Raw genomic sequence first — 24,187 nt, forward strand, 5'->3', positions numbered from 1 at the left:
ATTTTGATGTTCGGGTAGCTTTCATGTTTAATTGTTGCATGTTTTACTGTCATTCAAGCAAGGAAAACTCCTAAAGTGTCAGTAAAGACATTTTTGTTTGATTGTTTTGGATAGTAGAGAGGGAATAGTCTGTTGTTTTTGCTGTCTGTGCCCCCATTACCCCTGGTTCACATCTGTGTGGGTGGTGCTGCTGTGGGACCCGCACAAATACCTGCAGCTGTACCACCCACACAGAGGATGTGGGACCCAAAGGCAGGTGCCATTAATTCTAATGGCATGCCACCTGCACTGGAAATCACAACCATACTGGGAACCTTGGTTCCCATGCGGGCTGCAGCTTCCCAAGTAATGCAGGGACTTCTTCCCTGCGCATCCCGGGCATGGGAGTCCATTCAAATGAATCGGCCCTCGTGCCTCCGCAAATCACGGCCTGCATGACCACACAGATGTGAACCAGGGTAGCAACAGAACATTATGAAACTGAGACCAAAGCCAGATTTTGTTTTGTGTAGTGGCTGCATTAATTACATATCAAAATATTTCTGTTCAAAGCATGTAGCTATAATGAGGATTTTTTTTTTCTCTTAAGGGTACTGAGAGGTATTTTAACATATTTCAAAGACAGTGGCCTAGAAAAAGTTGCCATCCAACCACTGGAAAATCAAATCTTCACTCAGTCTTCAGAGGAACAGAAAATTCTTCAGTACTTCATAAACATTGTGATGTCAGCTATTAATCAAACAGTGTCCAGTGTGGTGTTACAGCCATCTTCCTTCAACAACAACCTTACCAATATGACAGAATTTCTTACAGCCACCCTATTAGCTAATAAAACTAATACTATGTTCCAACTTCTTGTTCAAATGTTAATTGAAAATCAATCAAACAGAACTCTACTGAGCCAACTGGAAAATTGGATAAATGCAACACATATTTTCAATGAAAACAATACAATTCAAGGTCTCAACACATTCAATATGTCTGAATTTACACCAGTTTGGCAAGTTATAAACAGTCTAATGGATCAGAATTTAAATCATTCACAAGTTAAAGAAATACTAAGGGCTGTGAGGTATATCCTGTCTTATCAAAACATCACTGATGGCTCAGACATCTTTCACATCTATGAATTGTTTGTAGGTATTTTCAACCAGACCTTTAGTAATGGACCCATGAATTTGACACAAATGTTGCATTCTTTCATAACGATGGACTGTGAAGGCATTTCCAAAGTAATTAATTCTGTATATGTCATGATACAAACAACCGGAGCCTCTACCACATGGCCAGTCAATACGTTTATTTCAAATTTAACAATGGATATTTGTCACTTTTTACAAGGGAATTATTCACAGAATAACTGGATCAACATTCTTCACACTGCCAGAGAATTTCTTACCTTTGTAACACCTCTTGTACCAGACAGTGTAAGAAGATATCTTACTGTAGCAGACTACATTATTGAGGTGGCAAGTGACTTTATAGCAGACCCAACTATATCTCAGAGCAAGATAACCTCCATTATGAGCATTGTATCAAATATAAATGAGCTGTTCAATAAGACATCAGGCTCACCCAACTGGGCACAGAACACAGTTTTACATAAACTGGTTTATTTCTTAGTGGATCTAGCCTGGACATCTTCATCTGACAAAGAACTTATCTTGTTCAAAACACAGAATTTCTTTTTGGAGATAATCCAGGACATACGAAATGTGGTTAAGTTACAGAATGGTTCATCATATGATGTTTGGATATCTTTTGCCCTGGATGTGATGGGAATTTCTATAAACACAACTCAAAACACATCTCTACAAGAAAGGTAAGTTCTTGAATTGTTCTATGAATTGCTGTAATTTAAAATGCAAATCCAACCAAAATTGTTATTTTTGTTTTGGATAGCATGACAAAGGAGGTCTGTCAGACATTTTAACTGTTTGTGTCTCTATTGGTAAACTTTCCTTTAAATTCCTCCATCTGTGATATGGGATGAGATGGACATTGAGTGATTAAGCCGGCCATATATGGATTGAAATTCAGCAGGGACCACCTGAATTTCGATCCATGTATCGGCAGGATGGTTGTACAGAAGTCCACCGATCGGCTTCAGTACAACTGCCCTTTCGGATTTTCCTCACTCGAGGAAGACTACAGTGCTGATCAGTGTATTATGATGGCAGGGAAGTCTCCCCGCTTTCAGAATACAAAGGCACAGCAGGGAGGATTCCCCCATCCACACATTTGAGGTCAAGTAATTTTTTTTTGGTTCAACCAACTGGTTTAATGAAAAAAAATTAATCATGAGAGACAGATACAGGAATGAAAATCCAGAAGACGTTTTTAATCCTCCTTTTCTAAAAAATGTGTTCTGTGGCAAACATTGCCCATTGTGTTAACATATTGACAATCAGTATGTAACTCTAATATGTTGGCAAAGGAAAATATAACTTTTTCTCAAGCTCTGGATATTTGCGTACCCCATGCTTGTACTACACTCATGCAGATAGTGCAATCCTTGGGTAGTGCTCATCCCCCAAGGAGTTGCTGAATTTAAAAGGCGTTCCTAATCTTTCTAAAGGTAAACTGTCCCACAGCTACCCCAACACTTGTGGATGATTAACTGAATTTCACTCCCCAATACTTGTAAGGTGATGAATTAACTGAATGTTAGCTTGAAGGGAATTTATTTTCACTAGTCTGATTGAAGGGGGGTGGGGTTGAGCACTCATAACCCAAAACAAATCACAGACTCTAGTCACAGTTGGGCTTCCATTCTGGCTTCAGCGTCACTTCTCCAGGATGTACCCTCCAGCGGAGTAGTGAAGGCTCTTTAGGTTCTTGACCTGTGCCACACAGAGTCCATGCCCTCCCTAGGCAGCATACCTGGGAGGTCAACAAAACTCCCCCAGCTTGTACCACTATCAGTAAACTTCCTATTGGTTGGTGACTAGGAGACATACAATAATCTGGGCTTAGGGAAGGACAAATGAACACAGAGCAATTAGTTTAGCTTAGGCTGATTACAGCCAGCAGATCTAAGTTTAACCACTTGCCTACTGGGCACTTATACCCCCTTTGTGCCCAGGCCAATTTTCAGCTTTCAGCGCTATTACACTTTGAATGAAAATTGCGCAGTCATTCAACACTGTACCCATATGAATTTTTTTTTCTTCACACAAATAGAGTTTCCTTTTGGTGGTATTTAATCACCACTGGGTGTTTTATTTTTTGCACTATAAACAAAGAGCAAAAAATGAAAAAAAAGTTTTTCTTTGTTTCTACTATAAAATTTTGCAAACAGGCAATTTTTCTCCTTTACTGATGTGCGATGATGAGGCTGCACTGATAGGCAACACTGATGGGCACTGATAGGCAGCACTGATGGGAACTGATAGGCTGCACTAATGAGGTGGCACTGACGAGGCGGCACTGGTGGGCATTGATGACGAGGCACTGACGAGGCAGCACTGATATGCAGCAATGATTGTCACTGATAGGTGGCACTGATAAGCAGCACTGAAGGGTGACACTGATGGGCAGCACTGACTGACAGCACTGACTAGCAGGACTGACTGGCGGCACTGCTAGGCACTGATGCGTGGCACTGATGGGCTCCACTGCTGGGCACTGATGGGCTCCACTGCTGGGCACTGATGGGCTCCACTGCTGGGCAGCACTGATGGGTGACACTGCTGGGAGGCACTGATGGGTGGCACTGCTGTGAGGCACTGCTGGGTGGCACTGCAAGGCACTGATAATCAGTGCCCTGATGATCAGCGCCGATCTGCTCTGTGACAGCTGACGGCTATTGGTAGTACTTTCCTCACACTGTGACAGAGTGAGGAAAATGCTGCCGATAACCAGCAACTGTATTTACTCCATGATTTGCTGTGTCATTGGACACAGCTGATCATGTGGTAAAAGGCCACTGTGATTGTCCTTTTACCTCTTCACGTGATCAGCTGTGTTCGTAGAACACAGTAATCATGGAGATCGCTGGGTGCTCGCCACTGGGGGGCATGCGGGAGGGTGCATTCTGGGAGGACATCATATGACGCCCTCCCAGAACTGGATAACCATGCTTTAGCCGTCATTCGGCTATAGCGCGGTTAGCAAGTGGTTAAAGAGTCAATCCTGCTTATGGTAGGGTGGATACACATGGAAAAAGCTAACATTTATGTGAGCATAAATGAAAATATTTTTACCCCTTTACGACAGCGTGATACACATATGTGGCATCCAGGAGGTGGGCTTTAAATCTGAGCAGCGCATATATCTGTCCTTGTGTTTGTGCTGGGAGCATGTTTGATCTTGCATTCCTAGCACTGAAACCAGGCTGTTGGTGACAACCCCGAGACTCTACTAATGATTGGGACCTAGGGGAACTGGATCACAATCACATGATAGCCTTTGATTGGCTATCATAGTGATCATTCATCCTGCAGGTGGTACCTGTGTTGTCTCCCTTCTGTGAAGAGGATCGACAACAGACTTCTCTGTTAGCGAGGAGGAAAAAATACATTGTATCAATTCCTCCTCACTAAGGAGAAGACTGTAGAAAAAAAGGTCTGTTGAAGAAAAAAAAATTAAAGACTAATTAGTTCAATGCTTTATCTAGCTTAGTGAGTGTAGATATCAGTGTTAATGGCAGTGTAAGTAGCGTCAGTTAGTGGCAGTGCAAATATCATTTAAATATCAGTTAATGTCAATTATTGGCAGTGTAATTGTCACTTAGTGTCAGTATAGGTGTTAGTCATGGCCAGTGCTAGACAATTTTGCACCATAATCCTCCTCCTAGCACAATTTCCCCCCAATCCTCTCTCCTAGCACAAAATCCCCCTTAATCCCCCCTCCCAGCACCACTCCTCTTCCTTCAATCCGTGAACTTAGGACAAATCCCTCCTCTAGCTAACACCCCCCTCCAAACCTACTACTAGCACATATCCCCCCATTCCTTCTCCTAGCACACATTTTCCCTCATCATCCCTATTATTACCATTCCCAGCACAAATAGCCCCCATCCTCCCTCCTGAAAAAATCTCTCATCTGGTCACAAATGATTGTTACCCCTCTCTCCCCCTTCTTTCATTATGTCATTATGTACAGTTCCCATGGCCTGTCACCCCCCCCCCCCCGAACTTACAGGCAGGAAACAAGGTAGAGGTGCAGTTTGTACTGTAGCCCACCCCAGCACCCCCTAGTTCTGGCCACGGTCTAGAGTAGAGAAACCAGTGGCCATGGCTGCACCCCTAAGCGGCAGTGCACCCTAGGCAACTGCCTAGTTTCCTAGTGGTGGCACTGGCCCTGGTGCCAGTTAGTGGCAGTTAGTGTCTGTGTCAGTTAGTGGCAGTGCAAGTGTCAGTTAGTGGCAAGGTTAGTGCCAGTGTATTTCAGGAAAAAAAAAGTTTTATATTTATTGTCGGTGAGACTGTTAGTATCATGTCAGTGTGTTTAGGTAGGACATCCCTCCCCCCCCCCCCCAACAAAACAACATATGTACTTTTGTTTCTTGGTCCTACTGCGGTTACAAACAACAGATCACCCATACATATGTGGTATTGAATAGAAGAATCTATTTTGCAGGTTTTTTGGTAGTGGTACATGGTAATGGCATAAAAACACACAGCAAAATTTTTAAAAAGTGGGTTTTTTTACTACGTTGGGCCAGTTTTACTTTGATTACAAAAAAAAAAACTCAGGAGATATCCATTAACATATCCCACAAAATGAAAGCTGAATCTGTCCTGAAAGAAATAAGGTATAATCCACTTGAATACACTAAGTAGTTGCGATGATATGAACAGTTATACTAACACATGTCAAAGTTGCAAGATTGGGCTTGGGAGTTAAGGTTTGTTTTGACCCTGGTCATGAAGGGGTTAAATTGTAAATCTTCTAAAACAGCTTTGTATTCCATTAACAGGAAGAGCCAGACATGGTAAAATGCTAGACTAGAAAGAACGATTTTTCCTGGCCACATACTGTAGTTGTGCTTTTCATGTGTAATAAAAATTAAACATTGGGGTTAAGAATGCTGAAAGGTTAGAGGCTGTTCACTTTGAATACCCAATCATGTGCAAGGTAATGTAGAAAAACAGGATTTTTGCTTTATTAAATAAACCCCACTTTCTTGTGAGATCTAGGGACGAGAGGAAAACTGTGACTACTCATCAAGATTGCCCAACCTTTCCTCCAGGCTCATTCATTCATAGAAGCTGTACCATCACTTTTATAAAATAAATGTGTTCTATAATTGAAGGATGAGCAAATGATTAAAAGGTCCACCTCCTCCATTTATAGATCAATTTTCATTTCAATATTTTCATTAACATTTTAAACTTTGTCAAATCAACAAGCAATATGGCATATTAGAAAAATAAGGGGTTGCAGCCTCGGGTTGTCACAAAGATTTGAATGTAAGAATACAACAAAATACAGTAGAAGACCCCTTAAGGTCCGGTCATACATCAATTTTCATTTGTAGAAGCTGTAGTACAATGAAGGAGCTGGACAGAAAGGGCAAGCATGGGGTGGGGGTGAGTCTGAGGATGAAGAGTTCAGGAAAAGCAAAAGCCAGCGGCACAAGGGACACATCAAATTAGTAGTAAGTAATGTCCTTTGTGCTGATTTTTTTTAAATTATTTGATTAGATTTTAACAAGATATATATAAATTTAAAAGGTTAGTTATAGAATGAGCTACCTGAAGAGACTAGTTTACCAAGCTAGGCCCCATTTGCTATAATAAGGAAAACTACAAACTCTACTTGTGGTGAACTGGTTTGAAAGTTTAATAAGAGTACAGTTACAAGATGAGAGTAAGGCCTCATGATGATGAAGGAATTAGACACATTCAATGTATAATACATGTTTATGTTTTTGTCATATATACAATAAGTGGAAATTATTACAAAGAGAAAAATAAAAAAGAAGAAAAATGCTGAAATTTAGGTATGGCAATTTTAACATACAGTATTTACAGTGGTCCAGCTGGGACAAATCTAATTATATGTGTATGTGTGCCATACCTGTGGGATCCTAGTGGAAACTGGAAATCACTGTAGTAGACAACCAAGGTCCCGTGCCAATTGGCAGCCCTGCTGCCTAGAGAGCACAGAAGTTCCCTTGCTTGTCATGGGTGCCATTCATTGAACGCTTTTCATTTCTCAATGAATGCAAAGCATTCTGTAATGGGGAAGAGGTGGAGAGGCAGGGTGGTGACCTCACAATCTCTACCTCATCCTCATTCACTTACCTCATCTCATTCACTGAGAAAATGCGAAGAGGAGTTTTCTTACTGATGCCCATGTCGAGAGAGTTACCTTCTGTGTTTACTAAGCAACAGGGCAGCTGCTTTGCACAAGACCCAGAGCCTAGTGGAGATCACTGTAGAGGCAGTGTCTATTACAGTGTTTTCTGGCCCCCACTGGGATCCCACAATTATGGCATACTTAGATGCTTTTTCTCTGTTAGTAAGATTTTTACTTACTTTCTGTCCCTGTAACAAACCGGGACACAAACAGCACTAGATTTTCAAATGTGACACACATTCTGCCACATCTGCTATTTCTGCTAGTCAAACAATTATCCCTCATTTCTTTTCCAATTGGCATCACAGGAAGTTATGAAAAATGTCCTCAATAAGGACACAGAAAGCAATGAAAAAAATTCACAGAGGGTCTAAAACTCCAACAATTATCCAAAACAAAAACATAAAGGTCAGAGTTTTGGTTTACGAATGTGGGGACTGCATTGTTCTTACTGTAGTTATTCTACCCCAGGTAGCTGGTAGATTGCTCTAAATGTATGCATAAACGTTCTTGAAAAACATTGTAGTTACATGCAATTAAGTGGCTGCATGCTGCTACATAATAAGCATGGTTCCTCTTCTCCCCCTAGATTCCTGAACAAAGTGTGGGATTCCTTTAAACAAAATGGTTTGGAGAATGTGATCATCTCTACAATCAGTCATCTTTGGCCTACCTATGGTTCAGCCAGCTCTGAAAATGCCTACATACTGGAACACTTCCTGCAGCTTGTCCTCAATATCACTGATAGGATCATTTCTGAAACCCAGTCAAATGTGTCTACTGATAGTATAGGAAAAGCCATGAACATAGTACTGAATGAGTTATTTCAGATCTTACTGGCACAAAATAAGAACATTTCACTCTTACTGAATGGGGGGCTTCATTCTGTTAATATGACAAAAATTCTGAGTGAGCTTGAACTGTTAATTAACAGCCTGACAATTATGAATACTCCACAAAGCAAATCAAATGAATCTGCAATACTGTTAAATTTTCTTTATTCCCTAAATCAGTCAGATTTCATGAATATCATTGGCAATATTATGCAGATAATACCTACTTCTGATAATATGAAGTACATCAAGATGGCCATGAGTACATTGGACATGTTCAGAGAATTTTTCCACATAAATAACAACACCAACATTCAAGAATTCTCTTCAATCCTAGTTAAATATCTGCATATTTACTTGGATACAAGCAACCAAACACAAACCTCTCTAATGCCCATCCTCAATCTGTGGCAATATTTTACTAATATGACTAATATACAAATCAGTGATACAAGCAAAACAATTGTAGAGTTACTGCCTCTTTTCAAATCCCATTTTCTGTTAAATGAAAGCATTGATGTTCACAATCTCTCTTCATGGCTTGTTGGGATTATTGCTCAGTTTACACCACCAGAGGTACAAACCAGATTAGAAAATGCAGCAAATGCCACTCTCCTACTCATCCAGTCTGTCCAGGAATGTAGAATTACACCCATGACATGTAATGGGCCTACTGAAGTAGTACAGAAGTTTATGTCTGACTTAATACAGCTGGAGTTGGTGACGAAGAATGCAACTTTGGTAAATAGCTCACTCCTGCAGTTTGGATCTTATAACCAATCACAGATTAAAATGATCAATGAAGTATTTTTGGTGTTCTCATATGCATTAGGATATCCATATAATTCTACAAATGGAAATGAACTTTTTCAAGAGTTTTCAGCTTTGACAGATTTCCTCTTAAACACAACAATGGTGGAAAATCTAAGCAACACTTCTTTTTCATCCCTAAAGAAAATTGTAGACGTGCTCAGTTCTGCTAATGTCACACAAGTTCTTCTTCAGACAGAAAGTCTTTTACATACCTACATGTGTACAAACCAAACTGATGCAGACCCGTTATTGTGCAAACTTAATGTGACTTTTAAACTAACTCATCTCCTGAATCTGCTGCCCTTTGCACAATTAACTCATGAAGACTTAACAATTATAACTTCTATAGAGGAGCAATGGCTAAACCAGCTTAATAGCAATGCTCCAGTCTATAAACAGCTTAATGAACTCTATAATGTCACAGTTTTAGCATTTAAGTACTATCCCACACTACAAGCAATAAACACTTCACTGGCTAATATTGTGCATATCCTACAGGACATGGGTGTACTACTAGATACAAGTTTACATGGATCTGACATTGCAGTTCACCTGCTCTCTGAGATGGTAAAAGTTGAATCTAAAATTGTGGGCAGTGTTTCCAGTTCGTCCCAGTTGAACATCAGTGAGCTACTAGAGATAATACAGTTGGAGTTGGACACCGTAAATTGGTTACTGCTTCAAGCAGAAAATCAGACAGGAACTTTAGCCAGCTTTCCCGGAGCCTACACAATGCACACAGTAACCCAATGGATTGTACAGAACTACCAGCAACTGACCATAACAGTAAAAGACATGGAGAATTTAATTAGTTCTTTCAATGGCATCTCCCCCAACACAACCATTGATACACTGAAAACAATAGTGGAAGATCTCCTGACATTGTTTCCTCCACAAACTGAAGATGTTAAATTGACAGAGTCTTTAGAAACTATAATAAATGTGACAAAAATCATGCTGCAAGTAACTAGTCAGGATACATTAAATAGACTTGAAATGTTTATTAACAGCTTGAAAACGTCTGTATTCCAGTTCAATATATCAAATGACCCATCTAAACTATTCAATATCCTTTCTAGGTTAAATCAGTCAGATTTTATTTATAAAATAGCCAATGTTATCCAGGGTGTTATAGGTAAGGATGTGCAATATGGCAAAATGTTCATGAATGCACTGAAGATGTATAATGATTTGATCCAACTGAATAACACTACAAATATTCAAGATCTCTCAACAATCTTTACTAAATACATATCCATTCTTTCAGACTCTATGAATCAGACGCAAGCAGATCTGAATGTCATTCTTAATCTATGGCAGTATCTTATTAGTCTGACAGGGAAACAATCTAACCTCAACCAAGTTGTTGTAGATATACTACCATTTTTCCAATCCCATATGTTCTTGAATGGAAGCATTGATGTTAGTTATCTGCCTTCTAGGATTGCCAACCTGATCTCTCAGTACATACCACCAACAGAAAAGGACAGGTTTGAACAAGCAGTTAATGCCAGTCTGCTCCTCATAGAGACATGCAGTGTTATGCCAATAACTTGCACAGGTTATATTGAAGACATACAGAAATTCATTTCTGATGTGACACAGTTGGAGTTAATGATTCAGAACAGAACTCTTATAAACAGTTCACTTTTAGAAGAGTTTGGGTCCTTTAAACAGTCGCAGATTACACTAATCAATAACATTTTTCTGATGCTCTCACAGGCATCAGGATCTTCATATAATTTTTCTAACAACGGAAATGGATTTTTTGAAGAAATGCTTACATTAACAAGATGGGTTTTGAATGCAACTAATGGGGATAAAATAAACATCACATCTATTGCATCCCTACAGAATATTGTAGAAATGCTCAAATCTACCAACTTCACACAAATTCTTCTCCAGTCAGAAATCCTGCTCCGCACCTACAATTGTAGTAACAATTCTGATGTGAAACTATTACAGTGCAAACTAAATATGACATTACATTTTACAAAATTCTGGAACTTATTGCCACTGGAGGAGACAACACTAAATAAACTGGAAGCCATCTCTTCTGTAGCAAAACAATGGCTAAGTCAATTGAATAATACCATTTCCATGTATCAGCAGCTAACTGATCTCTATAATGTCACAATTGCTGTGTTTCAGTACCAACCAACAATGCAAGTAATAAATACATCTCTTGTAGGGATTGTTCAAACATTGCAGGATATGGGTATACTACTAAATCTCAACTTAAATGGGTCAGACATTGCCATGAATCTGCTCTCAACAGTCAATTCTAAATTAAACATCTTTATCCTTTCCAGTTTGTCACAACTAAACATCACTGAAGCTTTGGAGATATTACGTATGGAGTTGGATACAGTAAACTGGTTATTGGTTCAGCCTGAAAATCAGACAGGAGCGTTAGTTACATCCCCAGGTGCCTACACCATGCAGACTATAAGGCAGTGGATTATGAATCATTACCAACAAATAAGTCTTATAATAACAGATATAGAATCTGCAAGTAATTCATTTACATTTCTTGCAACCAACAGTTCAATAGATGCACTGAAAACAGTGGAAAATATTCTTACAGCTTTCCTTCCACAAACTGATTCTGCACAGCTGACAGAGCTTTTACAAACTTTACTGAATGTGACCAGAATCATACTTGAAGTAACTAATCAGGATACAATCAGCGAGCTAGAAATGTTTCTGAAGACATTAGAATTCCAATTTGATATATCAATTAACTCAGACAATTTATTCAATATTGTATCCTCTTTGAATCAAGCAGATCCTATTTCACAAATAGTCAAACTGGTAAAAAGTTTTATTGCTTCCAATAACATACAAAATATAAATGTCTATCTGGATGCATTAAAGATGTTTAATGACTTGGTCCAGCTGAATAACACCATAAATATTCAGGACATTTCTACCATTATTACTAGGTACCTGCCCATTTACATGGATGCAAGTAACCAGGTGCAAAATTCATCGAAGCTTATATTTAACTTTTTGCAGTATCTTCTAAGTTCAATGACTACACAGTCAAGTGATCTCAGTAAAGCCGTTGCTGAAATATTACCATTATTCCAACCACATGTTTTACTAAATGAAAGCACTGACATCTACAATCTGTATTCTTGGCTCATTGTATTCATTTCACAGTACACACAACCAACTTTTTTTATTAGAAATCTGTTTATGAATCAGAGCATCCAAAAAGATGCTGAAATAGCTCTGATGTTACTACAAGAAATTAACAGAAGCAACATATCATTTATTCTATCATCCATTAATCAGGTGCTACAAACCATACAAGGTGTACAGGGGCTTCAATTGGCATACCAATTCTATAGCAATACCACCATTGAGAAAATCTTCACAATAGTAAAGGAAGGTATGGGGATCATTAATGAAATTGAGGCAAAAGGGACAATAGGAAAAGAAGACATTTATAAAATATACAACTTTACTTATATGTTAGTCCAGGATGAATGGAAATGGGTACCATTCCAAAACATATCTGCAATGGAAGCTGAGCTGCTGGATGTCTTCTATATGACTATGAAGCCATTCCTAGGTGGCAATTGGACCCACGTCTATACTGGTAACTGCTCTGCACAGGACGTTCTACAAATACTTGTGCAAACAGTTTTCAAAAATGCCACAACCACCTTGACACTAGAAAACACAACATGTGATTGGCAGGCAATCTATAACAGTTCTGAAATTGACTCAATCAGTAACCATTCACTAGGAGATTTGATTTATCTGGCATTGCAGAGCTCTCCTGTTTTCATCAATGTCTGCGGTAAAGACAGTTTGCAACCACTGGCTGGAGAGAGATGCTTAACGCAAGCAATGAGGATCTCCATGAGCATTCTGGCAGATATAACTAAGATATCAGGTTTACAAATACCACTCATTCAGTCACTGAATGATAGCTTGACATTTATCAGCAACAACATGCCAGCTCACAATTCTACATTTCAGCAGGAAACACAGCTATTAGATACTCTAAATGTTATGATTATAAACCAATCCAACCCAATGCACATTTTCATTCTGTTTCTTATTGACCATTACAGTTCCCCTGTAGATATGTCAATTTTCCAGCAGATGTGGACACAAATCTCAAAGATCATCAATGTTCTGGCTCCAATAAATTTATCTTTGGATGCTTATGTTAATGAGCTAGTTGCAGCGACTGTGAATATGACTTTTCAACCAGGATGGCTTGAGTCATGGCAAACATTAAACAAACTCCTTGCCATGAACTGGACAGATGCCAACATTGATGTTTCTCTGGCTGCATTGGATCAACTGAGAAGAGCAGTCATCCTCATAGACAGTGGGTTGGATTTAAAAACAATCCATATTTACCAGGCAATTGTTTCTTTAATGAAAAATTATCCAGTCATAAATGACACTGTGTCCTCAACATCAGAATGTGCATCTACCCTAGGCGCAGTGGCCAAATTCTTTCACTCTATCTGGGCAGCCTTTGATCCAACAAACTCATATCTGGATGAAGGATTACTCTCTAACTTCAGTCTTCTGATCTGTGATAGTTTCCATATACAACCTACAAACATTAGCACATGGACTTCACCTCTAGAAACATTTAAAAACATTTTGCCATACCTGGCAACCAACACATCAGCTGATATAGTAAATTACATCACTGGTTTAGAGAAGATCATTATGTTTGTTTCTGATGCCATTAACTCCCAAAATCTTTCCCAAGAGATCATGCTTGGAGGTGTTCATAAACTCTTTATCCAAGAACTGAAGATATTTAGTAATGATTATTCCATTATTGCAGACTGGATAGAAAATATACCTGTAAATCAAATCATCACTAGTGTTACAAACAACATCACAGTGGGACAGATGATTGCTATAGAAAGAGATATTTTGCTTATGCTGTCAAGAATCCTCAATGCTACTTCATACCTGGAGGGATTTTCCATGTTATCTGACCTAGTAGCTAATTTGTCAGGCAGCATTGTAAACCAAGGCACAGCCACCGGTTTGACTCAGCGGTAAGTAGACTCATTATTGAACCTGTTACATGTCCATGAATTTCCTTCTTAAATACATTATCAGAGAAATTCCTCAGTGTTCTAGTGTTATTCTATGCTTAAAGCTGACCGTATGTATGCAGTTTTCCAGCAATTTTATTCATTAAAGTAACCAACTGCAAAATGAATAGTAAGATTAAAAGAATGGTTGAAATTACTAGAAAAATGGCCTTTTGTATAGACATCATTATGTCATCTCACAGTCAATGCTCACCAGACTTGGCTGATTCCCTGGATGAGCAATCTCTTGTTCAAAAAGCTTTCCACAAACAGCTACAATATTTTATAAGTTGACGTTGATTTTTCTGGTGGTATTTCCATGAAAAATATGTCCTTATTATAAGCCAAACCTTGTGGGCTTGTGTTAGTGAGTGAAAGCAGCTTACTTTAAGGTGCATTCCACTTGCATGGGAGACTTGTTTCAGATGCTTCTGGGTTCATTCAAAATTTCCAGCCTACAGTATGACCTGCAGTTTATCTCATTCTGACTAGCAGTTGACCTATCTTTAAGTTTGCTTCAAGCTACTTTTTCTCTCCTATTGACTTCTATGTGGAGAAAAGCAGTTCTAATACGAAAAAGACCTCTAGACTAATTCCCTTAACTCCATGATCTGGCATGATATTTGTCCTTTATTTTCCAAAACATATAGCATATGCACAGTGAACAGCATACTTTTGACCTCAAGTAAAGACATTTTTCTATCAATGTCAGAAAATCCAAGCTTGCAATAATATGTACAGTATTCTTAATGCTTCAAGAATCTCAATATCACCATATTGTCTCTTCTCATATAGACCAATTTCCTAAAACAAAGTGTTTCAAGTTGCAACATTGCTTGTTGTTATTGAGCCACTAAGGCTGGATTAAATTAAACATCTCCTAAGAGAAATAGGCAGGCTACTATTGCTGATCTATTTGGCAAGTGCCATTTACCTGGCTTTGTCTAGGCACTTTAAGACCAAGCCTGACACTTTTTGCTTACAAGTAAATATCAGTAGTTTTTGCTAGAAAAGTATTTAGAACCCCCAAACATTATATATATATATATATATATATATATATATATATATATATATATATATATATATATATGTATATATATATATATATATATATGTATATATATATATACAGTATATATATATATACAGTATATCAGAGGCCCTAAAGAATAAAATTGTGGTGTTTTCAAATTCAATTTTTTTTGGGAAAAATATACTTTAATGAATTTTAATGCTAAAAAGCACAATATACAATCCATTTTTGGTAAAATATAAAAGATGATGTTATAACGAGTAAACAAATACCCAACATGTCATGCTTTAGTATTGGACAGGTTCATGAAATAGTGACAAACTATGATACTTAAAAATCTCCATAGGCGATGCTTTAAACATTTTTACACGTTACCAGTTTAGAGTTACAAAGAAGGTCTAAAGCTAGATTTATTGCTCTCACTATAATGTTTGTGATGTTAATTCACAGCTGTGGGGCGAATACCGTTTACATATGTGTGTTCGACCTATCTTTACACATTTTTATTGATTACATTCTTTTAAATTTTTCACTGTCCCTTTAAATTTTTTTTAATCACTTTTATTGTTATCACAATAAAAATATCCCTTGTGATAACAATAGGCAATGACAGGTCCTCTTTACTGAGACATCTGGGGTCTATTAGACCCCAGATGTCTTCTCTGCCCTTAACATCATCAATTGAGACCAAGATCGGCCTGATCCAATACTTATATCAGCTAGTAATAGCTCGTAAACAAAAGACAAAAACAGTAAGTGACAAAATACTCATCACTTCCTGTTTCTAATACCATAGAGCTGATCAGGAATGTTCCAGTCCCTGATCAGCTCTATGGTAAGCCAGCGGAATATTTGGCTTCAGTTTGGGGTTCTCCGGAGGGATGGAGAGCTCGGAGAGGCACTAGAGGGCAGCGGAGGGAAGGTGGGGGATTGCTTTTGCAATATAGAGAGTCACCTGCAGATTAAAAAAAAAATACCAGGTTGATGCCTGCAGCTGAAGGCATCAGACCAATATAAACTTGTGAACTGGCGACATATACTATATGTACTTTAGAAGTTCCATAATTGGCTAGTGTCAGTACTTTCTGATTTAACAAATTTGCATGACGGAAGCCTGAACTGCTCTCCTACATACATGGTCAAGGCCAGGGGCAGAAAAACCACGAAAACCATTTGATCAATATGAAAGCTAGGCATTGAGCAAATATAGAAAGAGGCCAGCAACGACAGCTCCCATATGTGTCTAACTGCAGAATTCCTTTACATAACATCAAATATATTAGTGTGCAATCAATGTAATGTTTTATTTTTGTCATTATTACTAATTAACAAAAAACAGATCTATTTAGATTACTGTCAATAGAACAGTAATTTATAAATCCTTTTTGCCCCAAATTCCACCTAGGTTAAAAAAATGATAATCAATTTATGGGTGGAAGACGGTAGATTGAAGTACCTACTGTATTCTACTGTATACTTCCTCTGCAGTGAGATCTTCAAGATAGAGTTTCTAGCTTTGCCTAACCACCACAATCATAATAACGCCAAGAGGGATCCCATTGTTATTTGTTCAATGCTTGTAATGTAAAATAAATCTAAAAGTAAGAGTGATCATCCTCTTAAATGGCTTGTATGGCAGATGCATATAGCTGGGAATTCAGATTCTTAGATCTAGTTATTGGAGTCCCAGGAAACAGAATTTATGAGGGATTCAAGGTTTTAGTGTCAACCAGAAACAATGCACTTGACTTTTAACCATTGTAGCCATGCTAATATTATTTATATAATTTGCATAGTTTCATCATATGACATAGAATTTTAATATGCGTGTCCTTTCATGCTGCAATAAAAACAAAACAGTCCACTGCAGTATTATTACATGCCAAAATCTGTAAAAAAAACATTCATTCATATGGTTGTATGGAATTAACGCAACTCTCTTCTGCTGTAGACTTCTGAACCGTATGATACAATTCACAGTTACAATGCAAGTTCCCCCACTGACAGAACCTTATGGAACCATAATGAACTGCTTGAAGAATGTGACTCAAGACCTCTCCAGCAATCTAAGCGGTATAGAAAATGTCCTTTTGTGACCAATATTTGCCATTTTCAGCCATTTGTTTTAAAAAGTTTAACTGAGCTTGGCACTAACATGTAATAAATAGCTTTGATAACCAAGGCAAGCAGGCCACTAATTAAGCAGCATTCTATAATGTGATATAGATTTTTTTGCAATTAATGCACTTACTGAGTATCTAAGAATCTGGGCTGAAGAAAGGATTTCAGTATGGATTTCCTTGTGGTTAAGGGTTCTTGATTAATCATCTTATCTTCTGTAGGGCACCTTGAAGAAGCAATTCTGCTGGCCAAGAATTTGTTTACTCAAAGCAATGAATCAGCAAATGCATCAGCAATTCCAGACTTATTCAAGCAAAAGGCAAGTTAGCGAAAGCAATGTCACATCATGTATATAATTCTCTTCACAGTACCTGAGAATTATGCTGTCACACAACAATAACTCTTTCAGGCAGGAATTAGCCATTACCTTTCTTTAGGGTCAGTAACATTATCCATCTCCTTCCTTTTTAGGGTACGATAAGCAAAACAGCTTCACTGTCCATTTTGTTTTACCACTGGACCGCAAATTTCTAGTTCCTGTTACTTAAATAATTTTGGTTCTGAATTCTGCCATCAAACTAAGTCATGTGACACAAATGATATGTTATTTGGTTTATCGTATATAATCATAAATTATTGTGGAATACTTTGTTTATATTTATATTATTGGTGTATCACATGAATTACATCTCTAGACAAGCAAGAGTGGTTCACTTCTGCAACAAGCACATTGGGGAAAATATTTTTAAAGGGTAATTCTACTTTTGTAGGAAAATAATATCACACATAAAAAAAATGAATATAGCATATACAATTGTGACACAGCCATAGTGTAATTTATTGTTTTTAAAAATGATATTTCCTTTTCAGTCTGCAGCGCTATAATTTTCTGTAAAATTCATGAAATATGGCAGCCTGGAGGCTTTTCATACACTGTTGATGTATGGAGCACCCCCAGGGATGTCATTTCCTGCTTGTGTGATTGGCTCACTGATTTTCCCAGAAATCTGAACTAAGACACAAGTCAGATTTTAGGCATCCTCTGCAACAAAAATTTTAGTTTTGGCGAGGTCCCAAAGGGTTAATCACTTTAAAAGCAATGCAGACCCTGCCACCCTCCTCATTAGAACTCTGCAAGGGCATCAGCTGCTCAAAAATGAAACATTCACTCCCATTCTGAATCAGTTCTGCACAAGCCATGATTTAACAAAGGGAAATTTTTAAAGCAGAAACAGGTAGGACTCAAAGTTTGTTAAAATCCTTGCAATGTACATTGATCACCCAGAGGGGATTGTTTTTCAATAAAAGTGGAGTTACTCTTTAAAACTGAACTCTGGGCACATATAAAAGACACATTTTAAATGCAGCTCCATAATCATTAACACAGAAGTTAAAGTATGGCAATTTTTACACATTGAACTGCTTGGACCAATGTAAGTATGTACACTATGGGATTGATTTCCTAAAACTGGAGCTTGCAAAATCTGGTGCAGCTCTGCACAGAAACCAATCAGCTTCCAGGTTTTATTGTCAAAACGTAATTGAACAAACTGAAGTTAGAAGCTGATTGGCTACCATGCACAACTGCACCAGATTCTGAGTGCTTCAGTTTTAGTAAATACCCCCCCCCCTTTATGCCATACCTATGGTATCCCTGTGATGGGATACAGTGATGTCCATTAGCTTTCAGACCCTATGCTGAACTCAGCACAGGAGCCATTCAGGGAACACGTATTTTCGTAATGAATGCAAAGCATTCCCTAAACTGGACAAGGTGGTAAAGTCACAGGCTCCTCCTTGTCCAATCAGAGAAAACTTTGCATTCACTGAGAAAATGCAAATTGTTCTCTGAATGGTGCCTGAGATGAGCAGGTGATCTCCTGTGTTTAGTAAGCAGCAGGGCAGCTGCTCAGCACGGAACCCAAAAGCCAGCAGCAATCACTGTAGTAGTGGTACCGACTACAGTGATTTCCAGCTTCCATGGAGATCCCACAGGTATGGCACATGCATACTTCCCCCTGTTCAAGCTGGGCCAATGTAACTATGAAAACATTGCCAACCTAAGCTTCACCTTTAAAGTGTATATAAGCCCAAAAAATAAATGTAATATATTGCAACTTAACAATCCTTTGAAATGGTGGCTGCATTAGTTCTTTTTTTAGGCTCCCCCCCCCTCTTTATTTTCACCTGGCAATCCTGGTAATAACAAACTTCCTGTCCCTTCATAGCTATGCTTTTATCTCTACGGTATCTATAGGAGCAGCCATTGTTGTCACACAGGCTGAATTTCAAACATGTCTGCCTTTGTTTACCTCCATTATATGGTGGTTTGATGAAAACTAATGCAGCCACCAAGAACTTGTAAGCTGTAATATATTACATTTTTTTTAAGTTTAGAAAAGCTTTAATAAATTATTGCAACCAGTGTAATCTCCTAAATTTGTATTTGTGAGAGGAAGAAGCTGATTGGCATCACAAGGAGCATATACCGACAGAAAGTATGCTGCTTGGGGGAGGCAGCAGAGTGACAGAAAGGTGAGCTGCTTCTCCTTTCACTTCCAATCACAGTCTGGGGTAGGTCCAGAATGATCTGGGCTCAGAAAAGTGGGTTGAATTATGCTGGCCATCAGACTGAAAACTGAGAGGCAAAAACTGGTTCTGTGTTTTTATTCCTTAATTGGCGATTGCTTTTTATCTTTATCTTTGGCTGGAGCTCTTGTTTAATTGAGTTCATGACACCATGCTTTATGTTTATAGGCAAATAAACCTAGTCAGGGTGATTTTTTTTTTTTGTTTGGGCTAAATTAATATCATCCTAACTCTGCTGCACTAGTATGGTGTGTAATGTATGGAAAAAGAACAGAAGACAAAAACAGTCCAGCATCCTCCAACGCTTCATACACAAGTTTAATTCATACTGTCCACTCTAAGTCCTGGACATCAATGCCTCTGCTATTTCAAAATTCTTTTCAATAAAAGTCATTTCTGTTTCAGTAAATCGGCATGCATTTGTTTCCAAAAATAATTCTGCCTTTTATCTTAGCATAAGGTACCAAACAATGGAAATAGGCAATACATAATGCGTAAGCAGTTGTATACCAAACATAATACTGTTTTTTCTTGCAGATGTACCAACTCCAAAGCCTGTCTGGTATAATCTGTGGATTGGAAGGTTCAAACAACTCACTGTCATATTGCTATATGCCCTGTCAGTATATTACACTGCTGCAAGACGTTGGTGACCTGTTGTCTACAGGAACTAAAGTCACCCAGACAGCAAACATTTCACCAACAATAATAACATCATTCCTGAGCAGCCTGTGGCAGATCTTCGAAAATGAAATTAGTGTCCAGCTGAGAACACTGTGAGTTGAGCACTATCACTATGGTTGTTTAAAAGAAACATGTTATTCCATTCAAGCTCCACCATAGTTCTTAGCAATCTAACCAGATGGGGATGACCCTACTGCAGTATATTGAGTTATTCTTGGTACTAGTGAGACTAGACAGTAAATGAGATCTCCTTGCACACATGGATGCTATCTGCCACAAGTTATGGTGACAGCTGTTGAGGTTCTTATCTTTGGGCTTGGTCCTGGTTGGGATAACTGAGATGGTTACATCATTCCAACAAATTGTAATGTTGTCAAAAAATGCAGCTTGTGTCACCTTTCCAATAACTCAATAATGAACTTACACTGTACAATGTAGTATAAAGAAATTAAAACATTTGGTTGAAAGTCTAAAGAGTGCCCCATGTAAGGCTTCCAATGTGCATGGGTGCCATTAAGAATTAATGGCACCCATGTGTGTTTGCAAAAGAGCAGCACATTTTGAAATGCGTGCAAACCTAGCGTGATAAAGTGAAACGTCACCTTCACTAAGCTGTGGGGAAAATTTCCATGCAAAGTGTAACTTCTTTTGCAAAGTGATCAGCCTATTTGCCTTTATCAAATCATCCCATAAAGTAACAAAAAACATATGTGACAAGCAAACCCTTGTTTTTATTGTACTACTATAATGTATATACCAATTAGTTATAATTACGATTCTAAACAATTAACTTGTTTTACAACCAAAAGCAGCAATATGATTATTGAGTTTATAGGAAAGGCCAAAGTAAAAGTTTGTTTTCTATTTCTATTTTGTTTTCTATTTATTTTGTTTTCTATTTCTTTTTCTGCAAATGATGCATACAGCCAAAAAGAATCTGTGTAAATCATTAGAGTATCAATAAAGGGTCTATTTATAAAGGATTCACACAACCAATCTTTGCAGGACATTCATCAGTATGTTTTTTTTTACAGCATTAGACTTTCATTTTCAAAGAGGATTTGCCCTGTGTTTAATGTGGCTTCTGATGGGTGAATCCTGCTTGATTTTATTTGTGACAGTTGAATCTTGTGTCTAATTGGAATCTTTCTATTATGCTGTATGCTGATGGGCAAATCTTGTTTGAATTTAAGACCTGGCTCACACTAGTAAAAAACACAGTGGGGTTGAGTTGCTAAAGTCAAATAGATGCTCCAGAGCTTAGTAAATGCTTCCATCATCCTATCATGTGCAAGCAAAATGCTGTTTTTTATTTTCCTTGCATGCGATTGGGTATTTGTAAAGTGAAGCTTTAACTAATTTATTAAGCTCTGGAGCAACTGCACTTGCAAATTGGACAGTCTATTTGCCTTTAGTAACTCAGCCCCACTGTGTCACTTCATTCATGTCTTTGCAGAGCAGCCTGGTGCATTGTGCTGCAATGTGGTGACAGACAGCCATTTTCTTCACTGAAAGCCACCCCAGTGTTGTGGTGTCCTAGCAGTGACTTGCTTTTATCCAGTGCGGAAAAAAAACAGGTCACCAGACATAGTGTGAACAAACTCTAAATGTCAGAGGGTGAATCTTGTTTGTAATTGTAAGTCACATTTACTGCTTTATATATAAGCACCTTAGTGTTATAATTATTTGTAATTTGAATTAGTGCTGGAGTAATTTTCAGGTCATTCTGTGCTTATGGGCTCATCTTGGATCCCTGTTTTGACAAACAACTGGGCATAATTAGTCCGTACAATGGATCCAATGATCATTCATATTTATTCAACAGAACATTTCTTGTAATGATACTGAATATTTTATTGTACAATTTGTTGCAGTCTTCCGGTGAGCAACCTTACAAATATCACTGCAGCACTCAGCGAATATGTCAATACTACAAGTACAGATTTTGAAGGTAGGATACAATGCTAAATTCATGTTGATTTGTTTGCTGTTATACCCCTACTGTATCTTAAGGTGTTCACAAAATAAAAAATTCAGAGGCTTTTCTTGAGTAGGAAGACCTCCTGGCAGTTTATTTTTTTATCTGTGTCCTGTTGGGAGGATTTAACTTCACTTCCTGTCCCAAATGCAGCAGGAAGTTAGAGGAAATCTTCCAAAGTTGGGGACATCCCCTCTTAGACTGTTGTCCCCTAACAGGTGTACCTATGGAAAATTACTCTAACCTCTTGTTTTGGGGAGAACTTTGGGGAGAATTTTGTATTTGCCCTCACTTCTCAGTGACAATGATTATTGGTACAAATAGAGGGGTAATTCTTCTCAGCAGGAAATATAATATGAGAGGGCCTTTAAGCCTTCTCTGCTCTATCCAAAACAAAAAGATTCACTGTGCCTAGAGATACACTTTAACAGACTGCCCTTTACATATAAACATGAATGAAAGATCCAAAAATGTATTGTCAAACAGGAACTTCAAAATTATGGACCAAATGTGTAATGACTATACAGTATATTGCCATCATCTATCGCTAAGTATTACAAGCAAGGGTTACCCATACATATACTGAATAGCTATACATAACAATTTACAGGGAAGATTTGTGCAGTTGTAAAGCAGTATGAAGATACAGCAGGAAACAAAGGCTTGCCTATAAAAGTTAACAGTCTAGTGAGATTATTTTATTTACTTCAACTTCATAACCACGACTATTGCAATCAATTTTTCCATTCCAGCCATTCAATATACAGTTGGATATCACACTCAAAAAATCTTTATTCTTATTCAGTGGTAGAAAAGATCCAATATTATCTGATTTATCCTAAAAATGCTTTGTATTTGGGCACCTTTAAAACATTTGCCATTTATTTATTATAGGTACTTATATAGGACCGTCAATTACGCAGTACTTTACATAGAAATTGTACATTCATATCAGGTCCTGCCCTCAAGGAGCTTACAATCTAAGGTCCCTAACTCACATTCATACTCATACTAGGGAAAATATAGACAGTAGCCAATTAACCTATCAGCATGTTTTTGGAGTTTGGGAGGAGACCAGAGTACCCAGAGGAAACCCACTCAGGCACAGGGAGGACATACAAACAGGTAGTGTCATGGTTGGGATTCAAACTGATGACTCTAGTGCTGTTAGGCAGAAATGCTAACCACTCTGCCACTGTGCTGCTGTTGTATCCCTTTGCACATTGGTTACACCAGTTATGTTGCTGATGGTTGAAAACAGTGATAAAAGAGAGTTCCTGCTTCTTGTCTAGGTGGCAATGGCGTAAGGCCCCCTGCTGCTTCTTGGGATGTCTACCACACATCCCAGGAGGCAGTGTTGTGCTGAGGCGTGCATGCAAGCCATGAAGTTCTGCACATGTGAAGGCATGATGCTGCTCCTTGCCAGGTATTTGGCAGCTGGCAGAGACTCAGAGACAGTATAGCGTATTCCTGCCCATGCGCACATGTGGCGTATCCTGTAGAGTGTACACTCATGAGTGGGAATCTGCCATGCTTGCACAAATGTGCCAGATCCTAAAGAATTGGTGGAGACCTGCATCATATCTGTGCATGCACAGGATTTACAAAAATAGCCGAACAAAAGAGGAGCCGAAGGACGAAGTAGTCCCAGGAGTAAAGTTCTTCTTTAAGGATAATAGTGCTATTTTAATTGTTTGAAGGAAAAATGTTTGATTAATCATAATTTTCAATGTAATAATGA

At 38.2% G+C, this 24,187-nt stretch overlaps 1 protein-coding gene across 1 annotated transcript in view; it reads left to right on the plus strand.

The window, feature by feature from the left end:
* LOC149474167 (uncharacterized) overlaps positions 1-24,187 on the plus strand; it is a 210,072-nt gene that overhangs the window by 24,800 nt on the left and 161,085 nt on the right. The window contains exons 6-11 of the mRNA XM_089672650.1: positions 590-1,822; positions 7,898-13,999; positions 17,026-17,147; positions 17,417-17,514; positions 20,322-20,560; positions 22,343-22,419. Of these exons, the coding sequence (XP_089528776.1) occupies positions 590-1,822; positions 7,898-13,999; positions 17,026-17,147; positions 17,417-17,514; positions 20,322-20,560; positions 22,343-22,419 (7,871 nt within the window). The remainder of the gene's footprint in view (positions 1-589; positions 1,823-7,897; positions 14,000-17,025; positions 17,148-17,416; positions 17,515-20,321; positions 20,561-22,342; positions 22,420-24,187) is intronic.

Source organism: Staurois parvus, unplaced genomic scaffold, assembly GCF_062004578.1.
Source record: "Staurois parvus isolate SC_StPar_1 unplaced genomic scaffold, SC_StPar_1.0 ptg000011l, whole genome shotgun sequence".
NCBI classification, from domain to species: Eukaryota; Metazoa; Chordata; class Amphibia; order Anura; family Ranidae; genus Staurois; species Staurois parvus.